The following is a 19,518-nucleotide window of genomic DNA, read 5'->3' as shown; positions in this document are numbered from 1 at the left end:
GAATAATAGTTCAATTATTCAAGATGATTAAAGCAGTAGTCTGTTGTAATTATCAAAAGCCAATCCACTTAATTATTTCTGATACTCAATTGTGTAATTTGTAAAGAGGAAAAAGAGGTACGTGAAAAACCACCTGGATGGGATTATGTAGATGTTTCCCCCCATTTCAAGCAATTAATCAAATTCTTTTTGACAAACCTTATATTTATTTGTGTCATTGTCATGTTCTATACCCATAAGTCTATTGATGATTAAGAGAAACAAATGACTTACAAGCTCTTTGGATGGAAGCATGTGTATATGTATTTCTTCCAATGTCTTGATTAATTGTCCTTAGTTTGATATATCTGTGTATAGATATATATATATATATATCCATGACAGATTTGACAGTTTATGTTTTTGTCATTTGTTTTCTTCAGTTTTATCATAATTTCATACACAGTCAGGACTGTTGTTGTAATCTCATACTTATATCAAACCACAGCAATCAGTGAGATGCTGACGTGATCAGATGTCACCTGGAGTCGCTAGATGGCCTTGAGGATGAGAAACTGATGGAGTCTTCACACAGACCATCATGATTCTCCTGCAAGGACTGAAAATGTTTTTTAAAAAATCAGCTGGGAATCTGCTTTGCAAAATAATCAGTCTGTATGTTCCAGGTAAAGTTTTTATGTTTTGTACCACCTATAGATCTAAGATCTGAGCTGTTCGATCAAAGAACACAGATAAAGACGAGCCACTGAGCAACATACTGGCATATGCCAGTACGGACTCATTTTGGGTCCATAGAGAGATTAACATCTGGAACTGACTGGACTAAACTGCTAAGAATTACAGGTAGGGCTGCCACCTGCCACCTGCCACCGGACAGCAGACAGATTAGAGGAGGAAACAGTCAGTAAAACTCAAACATCTACATAGTTTCAGAGCAGAGGAGGTGGAGAGTTTGAACCATGAGGTTATTTTTTTTTACACCATACCAGGACTCTGTGTCACCCTGAATGAACTTCAGAACAGTGATGAAAGTCTTCCGGGAATTCCCGGAAATCTGGGTTTTCGAGCAAACCGATCGTATCTTCCGGGAAATAAAGACCTGATCTCTACGGACAAATCGCTTTCCGGATGAAAAACTTGTCTGAAATCGGCGAATTTTCGCTGTTTTTTCTATATTTCTCCTTGGGTCGCTTTCTCTATGGGCGCGGCTATCTTGTCTTCGTCTTCCCAGCCTAATTGACCACTGACGGGTCGTTTTGGTTGCTTTCGGATGCGTCGACGGCTCCGATTGGCTCTGTCTGTACCACTTGGTCAGCGTGACGGATTCCCTCGAGACCAAAACTGGAGGACCCACGCTAAACGTTCACAAACAAATCTGAAGAGTTTGCGATCAAATTTGGGTTAAAATAATGGTGGGCATCGTCATTATTGAGCGTGGTCACGACCTCAGTTGTGAGAAGCAGATAAAAAACAAATTTAAGTGGTCTTGGCTGGAGGAAAAAGACAAATATGGCAATTTTTTTTTAGCGTACATTCGCAAGACAAATGTTGGAGGTGAGTACAATTGTTGTTCAGAATTTCACTCTCCGTTCTAATACAATTAGTTATGGTGGAAATTATGCAGAGATTAAGTAAGGGTAATGGCCGACAAAGTGTGCGTTATTACTTTTTTCCTTAAAGTTAAAATGTCCGTTAAAGTAATAACGCACATTTCGAAGGCCATTAACCCGCTTATTCCATGGTCACTTACAAAAGCAATACATATTAACCAGTTTTTAGTCCTTTCGATTTTGACTATATCGCACCGCATCACGTAACACATAGTCAGTCGCGCAGTCAAGATTCAGCGATATATATATATATGCTGATCGTCCCGATGGGTTGAATTAAGCATCATTTCAGAGAGAAAGTTCATCTCTTACCGTTTGTTTTTGTCCAAATGATGAAGCAAAAGGTTGTTTTAAAGAAGACCGCGCACTGATACAATAACTATTTTATTTTAGATTTTCACCGTGCGGCGATCAGGTTTTAATGCACACACAGCAGCCAATCAGAATCAAGTATTCAACCGGACCATGGTATAAAACATGCTTATACACTGTTTGAAATTGCCATTTATGTCAAGTCTGTACCGTTTGTAGTAGTTTGTTAAATTTGGTCTGGGATCTTCTTCTTTATTTCTTTGATCAGTGCCCCATTGACCAAGAGAACCCCCCTTGTAGATTTTCTTGATCTGACTGCAGAATAACCGACCACATTGATCAAAACTGAAACATTTGAATACATTTCTCTAATTTATTTGTATTTCCTAATTACCATGATTTAGTTCAGTTTTGCTCAAAAACATTATTGACATTAATTATAATTATAAGTATTTGGTGGTTTGGACCCACACTCCCTTAAAAATAATGTTTACGATGTTCAATTTTGTTTGTATGTTTGTTTTGATATTTCCCAGATTACTAAGCATTGGTGTTAAAGAATTGATGCATTATGTCATAGAAAGATAGTTTAAAGCATATCCCATATTTTGATGTAATTATAGTTTGAGAAAACAGTATTTCTAAAGCAGAAATCGTTCAAATAAATGAGGTACTTTCATAGAATATCATAATTACTGGTGTTCTTTTTGCCATTTGGGGCTTTGATGTTACTATATATTAGCAATTGTATGTTTTGCAGCTTTTAGGAAAAGCTTAGATTGTGGGATTGTGTTACTTTTAGCAATTATCCAAATTCTTTTTTAGGACCAGCAAGTCCTTAATGGCAAGTCAAACTAGGGGTTTGGATGACAAATCATGATGCTCCAATTAGTCTTAGTTTCTTGATTAAGAAGTGAATAACTAGCTGCCAGAATGTACCTGAATTCATCTAAGACCATATATCGCTCAAAGAAAAGTTCAAAGATTTTTTCCTTGCCTGACTTTCATCATTGCCAGAGGGACTCTGTCCAAAAAGCTCTTATCTCTGTGATGCTGTTCCCAGAGGTTGGCCTTTGGAGTGAATCCGGTAGACTGAGCAGAGTGTCCTGTAGTTCCCCCCCTAGGTTAGAGACCAGTGGCGCTTGTGGCACAAATGATGCCCTGGGCAAGCCACACCAGAAGCGCCCCTCGGTACCCACCCAATTACTACCCAGAAATGTAAAATTGCTTATTGCGGTTTACTTAATTGTTCAAATATTTAACAAATAAAAACTATAAAAAATGCGACTAGAAGCTTGTAAATTCTTACAGCTTATAAGACTTTTTTCAAAAGCAACCAAGAAGGATAACATCACACACATACGTTTGTTTGACGGTTAAAATGACTTTCATCATAAGATTAAAAGAAAAACTTTATACAACTAGTGCAATTTAAAGCTTGTAGCCCATTGAAATGACTATTGTTGTAATATTGGGCTAAATAAATAGAACTGAATTGAAAATCCTCATAGCTTTCACTAGCAACTTGGTCTCCTCTTAATAGAAATTAAAAATGTTCCTGTCTTGCGTTAATACGGGCAAAGTCATCAATCAAATCCTCATGCTAGTTTCTCAGCTATGGTGTGTTTTATGCGTATAACTGCCAAACCAGACAGCCGATCTTGAACCATGGATGATCATAGGAACATTTTGATGAGCTTAAGCTATTTAATCCTTACAGCTAATTCTTTCCAGGTTTTAATGCAGTGGATATGATCTGGGCAATTGTCATGTGAGGTGATCAAAGAACTGGCATGCTTCCAATCATCAAATCCAGGCTTAAACTAATTTTTCTTATGGAAAAAAGTTTGCAGCAAAAAACACAAGAGCCTATTCTTTTTTCCCCCCCGAGTACTAGAGGTAAGATCTTAAGCCCGAGTCAATGACAATCATCACGTTCGGGTCGGGCCGGGCTTCTCTCTCGCTGACTTTTTTAATAAATATAAGTTTATAAAAAGGTATACTAAAACGATGTGTGGATACTAAACTAAGGAATAAATAATTTGGTTAAAACAGAGAAGGCGCTGTAAGGTAATTGCTATATAACCACTACTAAACAGGAAGCGCAGAAGCTGGGCTGCAGTATTTCTCTGCGTAATGAAGCGAGTGCGCATCAAAATCTCTCTTTGTCTGGCCTCTTATTCTGTGTTCCAGCGTTATTTCGTTGTGCAAATGCATTTATCATGATCATAAAAATATGTAGACTATTTTAACCTTAAATCTTGCGTTTTTTCTGCCAAAAGTACTATTGCTTCGAGCTCGGGCCTGCAAATCAAGTTAATTGGTCGGGCTCGGGCTGGGTTGGGCTTTAACACCCGCGGGCCTGGGTCGGGTCGGGCTGGATTTTTCAGGCCCCATCTTACCTCTTACACCAACCAAGCTCTTTTCACCTCTTCTTCAATAACTAACGTTTTTTTGAAGTACTGTTGATGGCAGCGTCCTCCATCATTGTCATTCCCGGGAAAAACAAATGTGCACGGCACCTAAATCTGTCCTCTAAAAACCAGATGTGTTCAATTCCTGTCAGCCAGTTAACTTTGTCAGTGGGCAGTTCTTCCTCCACTGAAGCTGCTATAATGGATGGAGATATTTTTATGTTTGTAATCCTAAAATAAGCACATATATTGTGAATAGGTGTGTTTGTGGAATTTGTTTAGGCGGCATGGATCGTCATACATCTTATGCACTTATGTGCAAACCTGATGCTCCTTGCTGCTGTGAATCAGACGCAAATGGACCTTCAGAAACCACCACAAAGTAATTCTAATAATACTGAGAATAAAGAGCAAATATATGTAATTGCAGATATCTAAATAACGTGACAGCAGGTCATCATGCTGTAATATGCAATTTTTTATAAAAGCACGAGTGAATTAATTAATTGAAATTGGTTGAATATGAGTGAATATAGCTGAATTTCATGCACAAATTGAGTTTGGATGAACTAAATGTTTAGGCTAACAATAGCCTTAGCCTAACTATTCCTAAAATATTATTGTGCATGTTTCATAAAGTGGTTTTAGGCTTACATAATGACATAACCAATGTTCAATATCAATGTCATTTTCACGTTTTTCTTGGTCTTCTTTCTTCTTCTTTTCTAAATTGGGCACTGGATGGTTTGGGCATTTTCATTTTAGTGCTCTCATGAAAATAAACAAGTTAGCATCTTCTGACACCTACTTCCGCTTGGCATCGCATCAGCCTGGTCTCGAGCTGTGAGTCAAGAAAATTTCCCTTTGTGGGATAAATAAAGTTTATCTATCTGTCTGTCCATCCGTCCGTCCGCCCGTCCAGCCATCGGTGCATTGCGCCCCCTTCTCACTGTTTTTTTTACTTGTTATGTTCCAAACACTACTGCAATGAGTTAAGGGCGTGATATTTACTTTCGTGCTGCAGAGTGCACCCTTTAACATTTAAAACGAAGCCTTCGGATGAAATACAGAATATTCTGCCGTGGGCGACAGATGACGGGTCATAGTCCATTCTGCAGTATATAAATAATGTACACAGACAAATAAGACTGATAAAAGATAATAGTCAGATGAATAAACTTGAGTTCAACTGGTGGCAGCTCTGGGAAAGAAACAGTTCAAGTGATGGGAAATGGACAAGGAACCTCCAACTCCTTCTCCTTCAACATGTTTGAGTTCTCTGGAAAGGAACCTTCAGAAGTCTACCTTCACTGCCAGCTGCAGCTGTGTGTCAAAAAGAACGGCAGCTGTGAGCCGGTACGTCTCCATGGAAACTCTACTGAATAAACACGTTTAATGAGAACTATGAGGACAGAAAATGTTCTAACGTCTGAACTTTGTCTTCCAGGGTTGCTCTGGTCCAGCTAGAAGACGCAGATCTCTCAGATACAGACGTGGAGCTCCAGCCTTGATCAGCATGGTCTGGACTCCTTAGGTAAGACACTCTAGTTAGGAAAATCCTATGAGGCGTCTTTAACAGCCTGATAGATACAGATCATGACAACAAACATAAAAAACAGCATCAGTCTCACATGATTTTTCTTTGAGATTTCTTTCATGGGGACCTTGACTAAACATCAGAGTGCCGATCCAATCCTGGTTCTGAACCTGGATGTGTGAAAAAGATCAGTTCTGGCTGCTGTTAATCAAATTTGTTAACTTGAACTGCAGGAATTCTGCTGCTGTCTAATTCTGAAAAGGGAAGGAAACTGTCACTTTATTATTTTATCATTTATCTGTTCTCTGCTTTATTACTTAGATGGGGAAGGAACTGAGTGAGCTAAAAGCTGTTATTTTCTTACTCTAATCCAGGGGTGGGCAGTTATGTTGAGTTGTGGGTTCTAAAATTTGATAGAAGGGCCGGACCAGGAGCAGATGCGTGGAGTCAAAATGCTATAACATGGAATGTAATGGAATGAAAACATTTGGATTGAAAATTATTTTCTAATACAGAATATTCTAGAGTTTTTAGTTAAAAACTTTTGTTCCCATTTTAGATCTCTCTTTTATTGTGAAGCCCTTTGGTTCCTTCAAGGTTGTAAAGGGCTGTATGAATAAAGTTTCATTCATTTCATGATCCTTTTAATAAAGTAAATAACACCATGTATGAAATAAAAAAATGACCAGATAACACTATGATTTTCAAAGACAAAAACTCAGAAAAAATGTACAGATACATTTAAAAAAAACCATCCTCATCAGGAGTTACGTTCTAAAAATAACCCGTGATCTGTCTGTACGTTCAAGTTCATGGCAGTAAAACTCCTCACTGTTCACTTTCTATACTTTTCTCACACAAACATAAACATTTTCACCCTTTTCTCTTGTTTAATTTCTCAACCCTTCAGAATGAAAACAAAGATTTGATCGATGACAAATATCTACGGTGGCCCTGAAGTGCAAACCATTCAACAAATCACTCGATATAAAAACATTTTTAAGATCACAACAACAATTTAAAAATCAGTATTACATTTTAAAAAACAAAACAAAATTTCAGAAACCAAAACTTAAACCCCAGCGTTGTCCCATACCTACCTCTTCCGGTTTGGAAATGTTTTTCATTTTTTAAGATTTCGTTTTGTTTTCTGGAAATTAATTCTGTGTTCTGAAATGTTTTCATTTTTCAATATTTAATTTTGTTTTCTGGAAATTATTATTTTTTTCCGGAAATTAATTTTGTTTTCTGAAATGTTTTCATTTTTCAATATTTAATTTTGGTTTCTGAAATTTTGTTTTGTTTTCTAAAATGTAATGCTGCTTTTTAACATTTTTTTTTTAATTGTTGTTGCGATCTTAAAAATGTTTTGGTATCGAGTGATTTGTTGAATGGTTTGCACTTCAGGGCCACCGTAGATGTCTGATCTGAAGAGCTCCGCGTTTCTGTACGGGAGACATGGCACGGACTGAGGAGATTGATTGACAGGGTCTCCAGCCAATCAGGACACACAATAGGGTTCGCTGTTTGAAAAAGGCAGCATAACCGCTCTAAAAGAATGATCTAAACCAGGAAAGATGAACTGTGACGTAGAAAGGAAACATAAATTATCTATCTCTGTTCTATTTGACAGAGATATTAGAGGGTTTCAGGTTGGAGCACAGACTGCAGAAGGGGGAAAGAAAATGTCACGTCTTAATCGTGTGGCCAGATTTAAAAAGAAAATAAACACGGGTCTCTGATATTGTTCAGTGGGCCGGACCAAACATGAAGGCGGGCCGGATCCAGCCCGCGGGCCGTAGTTTGCCCACCCCTGCTCTACTCTATTCATTTATTCTACTTTTAATTCAATGACCTCTGATTGAAAAAAGGATGGAAAATTGTTGTTTTTTTGTTTGTTTTTATTTTATTTTATGTCTTTTTTCAAGTTTACAGGGATGACAAGTTTAAAATTCTGTTAAAGTTTCCTTTCGTAATTTTGAGGGGTTCTTTTTTCAAAGTTACAAGCACATGTACACAATGCAACTACGTTTGCAAACGCATACTTAATGCATTCAGACTAACACATGTGAAACACTTCATTCAGTCGCACAAACCATTTGTGAGCTAGCACCTGTGCTCCAGTGAGGGTTTATGTACTTCTGCAGTGGATAACAGAATGTAAAACGAAAGAGGGAGAGTGCCCATTCATCCCCACACTAAAGCCCCATCCGAAGCAGCAGTGGTACCCAGGACCCCCCCAACTCCCGCATGGTATAGCAGATAGAGGAAAACCGTCTGCCACCGAGGCCAGGGCCAGCAGGACCGCTGCAGGGTCCCCCAATGCCAGTGAGCAGGGAGGCACAGGGAGACGGAAAGTGCAAGCCCCAGCCTGACAAGGAGAGTAGTCATACTGCGCCCGGGGGGCCCAACACGGGGCCCCGCCCCAGTAGAGCAGCCCCAGATGAGCAGCCCACCACCACCCAGGAGTTTCCCCAACCTCAGGCACCAGCCAGTGCTCCCCAAGAAAGACCCCACACTCCAGGCTGCCACCCACCCAGCCAATGAGAGAGCCAGGAAGGGGCCGCTCACACCTGCCCAGTAGGAGGACGCCCAAGAGAAGTGGGGATCTCCAATGAGTTTTGTAAATTTTTTCTTTTTTTTTTTCTTTTTTTTTTTAACTTGTCCTGTCCAACAGCTGGGCAGGCAGATGAGAACTGAGGGCCTCTTGTGTTGGACATATTTTACTTTAACAAGAGGGGTTATTAATCTTCAAACAAACCAGAGGTATGTCTGAATAAACCCCTTTTGTAATTGAGGCCAAACTTTATTAATTTCAACCATGTTTGAAAATTTTGTGTGTTGGACCGGACGGAAAAGGAAAGAAGGGAAGAAAAAGGGAGGGATGTTACAAAGAGAGGGGGTAGGAGGGTGATAATAGGAGGGGAGGAGGGATAAGACCATGAAGCAGCATAAAGCAACAAGTTTACTGGTTGTTTAACATTACGGTAAGGTTCAAATGTAGTACAAAAAGGGCGGGGCCTGTCCACACACACACTCAAATGTTATCAACACACCTGTTAGCTGCAAAAATGTCCACATGTCGACATGCACACAAAACAGATAGTGTTCACACGCATACTTATGCCTTAAAACCAACTAGTGTGAAATATTTCAGTCATTCAGTCATGCAAACTGTTACTGCAAAGGTGAGCTAACACCTGTGCTCAGGTGAGTGTTTATGTTCTTCTAAAATGGATGGTGGAACGTGAAAAGAAGGAGGGAGAGTGCCCAGCCATCCCCATCCCAAGACCCCCGCAGCAGCGGCAGCCAGAATCCCCCCAACGCCACACGGGAACAGAGAGGGAAAAACTGCCCCCCGGGTGACCAAGACCGCCACCCAGGCCAGGGCCAGCAGGACCGCCGGGGGGGGGGCTGGGGCAGGAGAGCAGCCCCCCCGCCGCGCCGTGAGAGCCCAACGCAGGGCCCCACCGGAGAAGGAGGCCCACAGCCCCAGACGAGCACCCCATCACCACCCAGGAGTTCCGGGCATCCCCCCGCCCCAACCCCAGGTACGAGCCAGGACCCCCCAAGGGAGACCCGCTCCGCACTCCAGGCAGCCTCCCACCCGGCCCACGGTTGGTCCAGGGAGGAGCAAGGCAGGGGCCCGCCGCCCCCACCCCCGAAGGGGGGAACCCCGGGGAAAAAAGGGGGCCCACAAGGGGTGTTGTAAATATGGCCCGACCAGGCTCGGCCACAGTTGGAAATTTGGCGGGGCCCAGCCCTCAGGGGCAAGGACCAGGACCCATCCCCCAGGTACACGAACACCCCCGGCTCAGGTGTAATGTGAACAGTTAAAATTGGCGGGTAGGGTGCTAGGAGGACATCCGCTGCTTGCTGGCAGTGGTGTCCAAGCACCCCTCCTACCAAGGACCCTACATGTCTAAGGTGCAAATAAAACCGAAAGAGGGGGGGCCCACTCCATACGGCAACCATAGGAGGGGGGCCACTGCCAAGTAACCCCCCCCCCAAGGCGCATCGCAGGCTAAACCCCCCACCCCCTCACCCTAATATGAGCTTATATGAGGAAGGGGGTAATTTGGGGACAATTGGTAGACTGTCCCCCGGTGGTCAAACAGCTGTCCCCCACCCCCCCACCCCCCTCAGCAAAGGGGGCAGGCCCACCCAGCCCAGGGGCCCCACCCCCGGAGGCGCCGACACCCCCGGCCCGGCACCACCCACCCCACACAGAGAGAGAGGGGCCAGAAAGCGTCGCCCCCCCGGAGCAAGCCCAGGCCCCCACCCCCAAACGCCGGCCCTAGAAGAGCTCTAGTCAGGCCTCAACGGGACTGAGGCAGCCAACCGGCCGGGGCAACCACTGATTGCCTCAGCGGAGACCCCGCCCCGTCAACCCCCCCGCCCCGTACCAATAGTGGGCCCCCCCCTTGTAAATTTTTTCTAGTCAATTTATGTTTTTTTTCTCTTAAATGTATTAATTTTTTCACGTGAATTTATGTGTTTTAAAATAGTAAATTTATGACTTTATTCTCGTAATTTAACAGTTATGACTTTTGTCATAATTTTAGGACTTTAAAGTCGTAATATTAAAAAAAGAAAAATGTTGTAACCTGTCCCTAAAACTCTGTCATACAACACAAAGTGCTTCACAGAAAAACATTTTCAACTTCAATTTTTAAAGCAAAAATAAATGAACTTTACACACAGAAGACACTGTCCAAATCCCCTGGCCCCAAGTATACAAATAATGTAAGACACAATGACATAAGATTCAAAGTACAAATCCGGTTTGATACTGAGGTGGGGAAACAATATTTTGGGTATCTGTGTCCATGCCAGCAATGCTACCATGGTAAAATATACTTATATACTTTTCAGTTTATGAAACAAAAGTGCCAATGAATTTTGTCCTGCCACTACCAAACGAAATGATTAAAAAATGTTTTTTTCCAGGTTTGTAACTAAACTAAAATCAACTAAGAGGCAGATTAGGTGTTTTATTCAGAATGTGTTTTTCATCATAACCCTCAGACAGATCAGAAAGATCCAGATAATAAAACAGGATGCAGGCATCTAACCTATGAGGAAAAACAATACTCACAGACAAATTAGACTTAGCTGTGAAATGTACAAAGAACTTCTTGACAAGAGTAAAATTTTCAATCCTTCACCACCAAACTGAGTTGAAACAGAATCTTGGGAAAACCAAACCAGCTCAAATGCTGCTGCTTCTCCGCTGGACTATCATGAGCGGATCACAGCAAGGTCGTCTTCATCAATCCCATCTGCAGAGGAAAGAGAAGTTGAATGAATGTCTTGATTAAACTGAAGCTTCATGTCAGCTCTCATGTTTCCATCTTTTCTTTTTCTGAAAATTTCACTTAGTGGAGAAAAGGAGATGATGTCTCTGTCTGTCCATCATTATTCTTCTCTACTCTCAACGAGGTTACACAAATTAGCAATTTTGCTACAACCTGCCTCAACATTTCTTTTCACTATTCATGTGATCAATGTTCTTTTGTGCATTGTCCATTGTTTTAAATAAATGCACTCAAAACTACAGACCACTGATGCACACTTATGTGCTTTAGAATCAGACTGGAACCTTAAAGGAACTTGCATATACAGTTTAACAACTCTGTGCATGCCCAGAGTAGCACATGTGCAGACTTCACTTATCAAAACAGACACAACGAAATAATTTTTCTAGAATGTTTAGCTGTTGTAGAAGTACAAAAAACATCAAAAGATTTGTAATAACACAAAAGTAAAATTAAACATCTGCCATGCTGAGTTCTACTGGTCACAGCCGAAAGATATTTAGGACTATGATGCAAAAATGACAAGCATGTCTGGACTTCAATTGAAATGAAAACAATACTATGCATCAGTGCTTAGACTTTATCTTTCAGTAACCTCAATGGAATTATAAACAATCCAATCTTGTGTTTTGGACAGCCCTTGAAAAGGGGTAGTCAGGTGAAAAATGGCTAAAAGTGAAAGTCTCATCATTGTAAGTTTAGCCAAATCAGGTTTGAGTCGCTTTGGCCTGGAGTGTAGATGCAGCCGTAGAAGTAGGAAGTCTATGCTATTAGACTAACTGAGTTCAGGACACATAAAACAGGTTGGCTCACTTTAAAGTCTCCAGTTTGACATCTGGACTCTTCGCCATGTCAGAGAGCTCCAGAACATCTGATTCCTCCAGGCAGTTCCAGCTCAAGTCCAGTTCAGTCAGATAGGATGGGTTGGACTTAAGAGCTGAGACCAGATTGTCACAGCTGGGCTTTGACAAACTGCAGCCAGCCAGCCTGAAACCAGAAACGGAAAGAGGTTCAGCATCAAACAGTGGAGCACATTAAGGAAAAAGAAATGCACATGTGTGAGTTTCATCACTGTAGGTTTTGTCTGAGACTCAATGGTCTTAATTAGATCCTTAAATCCAGAACTATTAAAAAAGAACAAAAATACTGACCTTAGAGTCTTCAGTCTGCAAGCTGGACTCTTCAGAAAACCTATGAGATGCTTCACTCCTGAATCCTCCAGCTGGTTTTCACTCATGTCTAGTTCTGTCAGGTGGGACGGGTTGAACCTCAGAGCTGAGACTATCTCTGCACAGCTGTCTTCTGATAAAGTGCATTCCTTTAACCTAAACTCACAAGGAAAAAGTTGCTCTAGAAAAATTCTTTAAGAAGTTTTTCAGAGTTAGAAAAGTTTTGACAGATGCGTATTATAGACAGCTGCATATTATAGACAGCTGCATATTATAGACAGCTGCATATTATAGACAGATGCATATCATAATGTAATCTGGCTGCTTGGGTAAAAAGACCCAGATTTTAGCCTCTAAAGCCTCCTGTAATGTTCTGGGTCAAATTAATCAATTTTAAAATAAAGAAATCGAAAAGTTTCTCAAAATATTTTACATCTTTGAAACGTCTCCTGCTTGACTTACTTAGTGTAATCAACATATCGAGAAAAAATGGTTCAGCAACTCTATTTGCAATTAAAGTAAAACAAATATCAATGCTGTTCCTCAGAGACACATAAAAGGAGGGTCAAAAGCTATTGTGGCATTTTCAAAGTGAAGGAATCAGTCCAACATCTTTCTTCTTCTGAGGTAAAAATCTGCATTTCCACAACAGAGAATGAATTAAACCACAGAAGCTGCGATTATGAAGATGGGCTGTTCTGAGAAGCATAGAACAGAAATTTCTGTCCATTTTTAACCGAGCAAAACCAAAGATGAAATCTGACCTCAGAGTCTTGAGTCTGCAGTCTGGTCTCCCCAGAAAACCGCACAGAAGCTTTAGTCCTGAATCTTTTACCATCTTATTCCTGTTCAGATCCAGTTCTATCAGATGGAACGGGTTGGATTTCAAAGCTGATCCCAGAGCAGCACAGTTGGGTTCTGACAATCGGCAGCCAATTAACCTTTTGGTGAAAATGGAAATTCAGAATTCCGTTATATCCGTCAGTGTTCAGTGTAGTTAGAAGTCAAATCCACGAATATTTTCCTCTACGGTTTAAATCTGGAGCCCTGCATCAATAACTAGACCAAACCCCGTAAAAACATTTAACCACAAAGATTGTGAGTGTGGAAAACATCACACAAATATACTTTTTGATCAAGGCGTTACTACAAAGGGAAGTAGTACCTCAGAGTCTGCAGTTTGCAGTTTGGACTCTCCAGAACAGCACACAGGCTATCAAATCCACAGTGCTGCAGGTTGTTGAAGCTCAGATATAAATGCTTCAGATGGAATGGATTTGACTGCAGTGCTGAACCCAGAGCAGCACAGCTGATCTCTGACATGTTGCAGTTTTCCAACCTAAAAGCAGAAGAAAGATTCAGATTCTCTGAAAGTGAAGCAGAACCATAAGTGTCCAGTGTTTTAATTTATGCCTCAGCAGCAGTGTGTTTGATTGTCATGGCACTAAAGACTTCTGATGCTTTCTATTGTTAGAACCAACTCTAACTTTTTAGCTAATTTAGCAATAGCTTGCAGACGTATCCTTCTTACCTCAGAGTCTCTAGTTTGCAATTTGGACTCTTCAGACCACCAGACAAAACCTCCAGAGCTGAATCCTTTAGCTTGGCCTTGCTCAGGTCCAGTTCTATCAAATGAGATGGGTTGGACTTCAGGGCTGAAGCCACAGCTTCACAGTCATTCTCTGAGAGTTCGTATCTATGGTGACAAACATGTAAGCACAGAAAAATCAATTCTGAGTTTTTATCTTTAAACTCCATTGTTCTGACTATCTGCAAAACAAACAAAACATTAAATTTGATGCTGTTGCTGAGGGTGTTTAGAAAGAGGCTCCTTTTCTGTTCACGTGTCCTGAGAGAGGGTTGGCAGGACTGTTTCTTTTCTGTTGAATGGATCTAGTGCATTAAGACTAAGTCTGTGGATGTAAGAGGATTTGGCTAGAATTAGGTTGAATGTTCCCTGACATCTACAGCAGCAGGAGGATAAGACTCCTCTGTTTAAGCCTTTAACACTGGAGATGTCACCGGCGACAGCAAAGTAGCAAACAAACTTTAAGTCACTCTTCAACATTTATAAATCTAATTCTAACATATTCTAATGGGGACAACATTGGCATTGTGCCACTATGCAACACTACATTGGTGACATGTTGGTGAGAAGGACGTAAATTGGTGCACCAGATTCCATGGCTATGGTGTGGTGGTGTAGCAGATTCTGACTTGGAGAAAAGCTGCTTTACTGACGTAAAGTGTTGCATGTGGACACCAAGCTGCTTTTCTCTGCATCTGTTTCCATTGGAAATACATTAAATTATATATACAATAATTATATAAACGGTTAAATAATTACAGTAATTTAAAGAATGTCAAAACTAAAGGGTTAAAAATTATTTTTGAATAACCAATGATTAAATGCAATTATGAGTGGTAGATAGGTATGGAGGGGCTGAACGATGGTCTCACAGCAAGAGAGTCCTGGTTTGAATCCCAGCTAGGACATCTCTGAGTGGAGTTTTCATGTTCTCTTTCTGTGTGCATTGGTTTTCGCTTGGAACGCCTGCTTCCTCCACGTTACATAGTTTGGTTTTCTGTCTCCACCCACCCACTGTGCTATGAGTACACCAGGTGCACTTGCTTCTGTTGATTGGTCCTTAGTATATTGGGTGGGGGCGGAGGGTTAGATGTGTTAGAAACGTGCTTGTTTTTACGCATTCGTCACATTTTCAGTCACATTTCTGTTTGCTCGTCATTATTTTTGAAGTATATGTATTACGTTTTCCTTTTACCACCAATCCAAATCTTGTGCTTTTGGGTCATTTACCAACAAAAATAAATGACAGTGCTGTTTAAACTGCCTTTGTAATAAACTAGAGACTTAAACCCCAGTATCCTCCTCTTACCTGTAGGTACCAGTTTCAGAAGGCTTTAACACAACCCCTATCCTGCAGAAAAAGCATAGACAATTTACAGACTGTAAACAGAAACTCCTGTAACAATGCAAATAGTAACATTAATATTATTAACAGTTTTAATGAAACGAAACATGTTTTGCAATTGATCAAATTAAGATAAACAGACACAGTAAAGTATAATCTGAAATTTTGAGGTATTGAGGCCAGGGCGGTTTTTGTTCTGCTTTAATTTTTGTTACTTCCTGTTTCTCACATGTCCTCATTTCAGATGTCTTGACTTTTACCTCCAGTGTAAATTTTCCCAAAATGTTTTTTGTATGCCCTCCCTGATAAGCACCTCTGTGTACTTGCGTGTATCAGTTCTCATGTTTATATTTTGCGTCTCCCCTGGACTTGTTGCCGGATTGTTTTGTGCATTTCTCAGAGTTGCGACCCTCCCTGTTTTCTGAGCAAGTTTTGTCTATTAAAGTGGAACTTTTCTTTGGAAGACTCTGTGTCCTGCAATTGTGTCCACTCCTCACCCTGACAAATTAATAAAGAAAAATGAGAAGTGGTCTTTCTAAAATTGAAGCGTACACAACAATCTTCAGGTGAAGAAATAAGCTACAATCTATTCCATATAGAATGAAAGTAGTGTCTGGACTTACATAAATTTCCTGCAGTTTCTTACAGCTGGAATCAGTCTCCATCGACCTTCCCCGGTGGTTTTGTAACTGTTAAGGTTTAACTCATCCAGAACCTCCTCTGACATCTGCAGCATGTAGGCCAAAGCTGAGCAATGGATCTCTGAAAGTTCCTTCTCTGATCTGTTCTCTGACTTCAGGAACTCTTGGATCTCCTGATGAACTGAGGGGTCCTTCATCTCCATCAGACAGTGGAAGATGTTGATGCTTCTGTCAGGAGACATGTCATTGGTCTTCATTTCCTTCAGGTTGTTGATGATTCTCTGGATAATTTCTGGACTGTTCTCTGTCTGACCCAGCAGACTTCCCAAGAGTCTCTGGTTGGACTCCACAGAGAGACCATGAAGAAAACGAACAAACAGATCCAGGTGACCAGTTTGACTCTGCAGGGATTTCTTCATGATCCTGCTAAGAAACTTATCTAGAGTAGAGATGTTTGTTTGATTCTTCAGGAGATTCTCCACCACCTCTGTCTTCTTGTTGTTGTAACAGTGGATCATGTAAACTGCAGCCAGAAACTCCTGAACACTCAGATGAACAAAGCAGTAGACTGGTTTCTGGAAGATCCCACACTCTCTTCTGAAGATCTCAGTACAAACTCCTGAGTACAAAGAAGCCTCTGTGACATCCAGACCACACTGCTCCAGGTCTTCTTGGTAGAACATGATGTTTCCTTTCTCCAGATGTTCAAATGCCAGCCTCCCCAGCTTCAGAAGAACTTCCATGTCAGCCTCTGTCAGCTCCTGTGGATTCTCTTCATGTTCCTGCTGGTATTTGATCTTCTTCCTCTTTGTCTGGACCATCAGGAAGTGGGAGTACATGTCAGTCATGGTGGTGGGAAGCTCTTTTCTTTTCTCTGTGGTCAACATGTTCTCCAGAACCACAGCAGTGATCCAGCAGAAAACTGGAACTCCACACATAATGAAGAGACTCTTGGAGGCCTTGATGTGGGAGATGATTCTGCTGGACAGATCTTCGTCACTGAATCTCCTCCTGAAGTACTCCTCCTTCTGGGAGTCGGTGAAGCCTCGTACTTCTGTTACCCTGGAGACACACGAAGGAGGGATCTGATTGGCTGCTGCAGGTCTGGAAGTGATCCAGACCAGAGCTGAGGGAAGCAGACGTCCCTGGATGAGGTTTGTCAGAAGAACATTGATTGATGACTTCTGAGTGACATCAGACACCACCTGACTGTTGTTGAAGTCCAGAGAAAGTCTGCTTTCATCCAGACCATCAAAGATGAAGAGAAGTTTACAGACAGACAGCTGCTCTGCTGGGATCTTCTGGAAGGTTGGATGGAAAAGTTGGATGAGAGTGAGAAGACTGTGCTGCTCATCTCTGATCAAGTTCATCTCCCTGAATGACAGAGGAACCACTGCACTGATGTCTTGGTTCTTGAAGCCCTCGGCCCAGTCCAGAGTGAACTTCTGCACTGAGAAGGTTTTTCCAATTCCAGCGACACCAATGGTCAGAACCACTCTGATGGATCCATGTTGGTCAGTTAAAACTTTGAAGATATCTTGGCACCTGATTGGAGCATTGTGGAGCAAGTTGTTCCAGGAGATTGTCTCCAGTTGCCAGACCTCATGTTGGGTATGAACTTCTTCTCTCAGTCCCTCTGTGATGTAGAGCTCAGTGTAGATCTTTTTGAGGAGAGGTCCTCTCTGTTTTTCATCAGTTCCTTCCGTCACATGTTCATGTCTCATCCTCATGTTATTTTGATGTTCATCTAAAGACTCATTTATTTTCCAGTCTGACTTGATGCATGGTCTAAATCCACAGCTGGTAGAAACGTCCAGGCAGGACAGCTGCTCTTCTTCATCCACATCACTACACTTTGTTTTCCTGTTAACACAGAAGTGAGCATTTTCTCACCAATGCATAAGTTGTCATTTTTTATGGCATTTTTTTAAATCTTTCTTGATATAACTAAACAATTTTCTATTAGTGATTTAAAAAGCAAGAAATGACTGGTTTTCAGACACATCACATCTCTTCCTCTTTTTTTCTGCAGGTTGAAAAGAAAAAGAGTGAACAAAACCCAACTTAGTCAAACAAATCTCTGTTCTCTGATTTTAAGAGGGCACAAATGTTCTGTTCTTTTGAGATTTACAGCTTTCTTTAATTCCTCCTAATTACTATATTTTATAGTTTATGTTTCAAACTTCCATTAGTAAGACTGAGCTTTATCCATCCATCCTCCCATTTTCTTCCACTTGTACTGAGTCATGTCTCAGAGACTGTAGTCCACGTCCACACCGAAGACTCACCCAGGCAAGCAGAGAGACCATGGAATGTGTAAGAGAACTGGACAGAGTGAGTGTGACGTCATCCAAAGAAAACAACTAGCTTCTGGTACCAAGAAAATAAAGTCAATTCTATTGCCATCTTTCTGCAAGACGGCCGTCAGCATCTTGGAAGCAGAGGCCACCAGCAAGCAGTGATTGGTCCAAGTCAGTCTGAGTCAATGTTTCTCTCCAATCAGGAGTGAGCATGTTAGAAGACCACACCTCTTTCACTGAATGTGGGCTCTGTGGAATCTGTCAATGAAACGCTTTGAACATTTGACATGAGACCCCCATCTTTTATTAAGGCATCTGCTTAGCTAATTTATAACTTGATTAACTTGCATTACAGCAAAAAATATCATAGAAAATTAGGATTATCAAGACTGGGCTTTTTTTTAAAAAGGTAACAGACAATGGTTATTCTGAAAAATATTACTGATTAACAGCTGTCTATTTCTTAAAAGAAGTCAATAGGATTTCTTTTTCTTGGGACCAGTGGGTACTTCCTATTAAGAATGTGTGTGTGTGTGTGGGGGGGTGTTACTAAATCCAGTTCTCTTATACAATCAGAGACCCACTCCCTCCAGAAGTTTCTTAGCTTTTCCCCAGTGGAATACCTCTCCAGTGAGGCATCACGGAAGCATCAACAAGAGATGCCTAAGCAACCTCAACTGGGCTCTTTTCCTTTCAAGAGGAAATCCTGAAATTCCTAAACCAGCCCCCATATAATCCTGGCTGCACCTAGAAAATATATACATAAAATGCATTAATTTAACTGGTGCCCTGCCAGAGTCCAACATGTTTTGGGAACAGGTTCAACTTTCTTCCAGCTAAACCAAATACCTGCTCTAGATGTACAGAGACCCAATGTTACTTAGTAGGGGTCTCAGATTCCAAATTTCAAGAGCCCCTCCCACAGAAGAGCAATGGATGAGATTGGACACTTTATCCAAATCCAAAAAGACCATGATTAATGAAACCCTTTCAAACCTTTGAGCACTCTACATATGTACGGTTTATAGTGCTCCGATGGATGAAATTATGTTCATGTGCGTTCAGCTGTGTACAGTTACTGTAAAATTTGAGACATTACTGATCCCTTAGATCAAGTTAGTACAGTTTCCCTTACTTTTCGCTAAAAGCTGGATTAGATGATTTGGACTGATCACTCCTCATGGACTCACAGCTGGATGTTGAGGACTGGGATCTCTGTGAGCCGCTTAACCCTGCAAGCACAGAAAACCATCACAGCTTTGAAGGAGAACAAAGAAGGTTCTG

General features: G+C 41.2%; 1 protein-coding gene and 1 long non-coding RNA gene across 2 annotated transcripts; one reads left to right on the top strand and one right to left on the bottom strand.

Moving 5' to 3' along the window:
• Positions 1–5,527: 5,527 nt before the first annotated feature.
• Positions 5,528–6,229, top strand: LOC105356334. Its single transcript, XR_910516.3, has 3 exons — positions 5,528–5,692; positions 5,784–5,870; positions 5,984–6,229. It is a non-coding gene; the product is annotated as an uncharacterized LOC105356334 (long non-coding RNA).
• Positions 6,230–10,527: 4,298 nt separating this feature from the next.
• LOC101170324 (NLR family CARD domain-containing protein 3-like) lies at positions 10,528–17,782 on the bottom strand. Its single transcript, XM_023966173.1, has 8 exons — positions 15,917–17,782; positions 15,258–15,299; positions 13,892–14,056; positions 13,526–13,699; positions 13,125–13,301; positions 12,343–12,516; positions 12,005–12,178; positions 10,528–11,155 (listed from the first exon to the last, which is right to left on the bottom strand). The coding sequence occupies exons 1-8, from the start codon at positions 17,662–17,664 to the stop codon at positions 11,146–11,148; spliced, it is 2,664 nt and encodes an 887-aa protein (XP_023821941.1). The 5' UTR covers positions 17,665–17,782; the 3' UTR covers positions 10,528–11,145.
• Positions 17,783–19,518: the final 1,736 nt, after the last annotated feature.

The sequence above is a fragment of the Oryzias latipes genome, chromosome 18 (assembly GCF_002234675.1).
Source record: "Oryzias latipes chromosome 18, ASM223467v1".
Taxonomy (NCBI): domain Eukaryota; kingdom Metazoa; phylum Chordata; class Actinopteri; order Beloniformes; family Adrianichthyidae; genus Oryzias; species Oryzias latipes.
The sequence above is the reverse complement of the archived record's forward strand: the minus strand, read 5'-3'. Positions and strand labels throughout refer to the sequence as shown.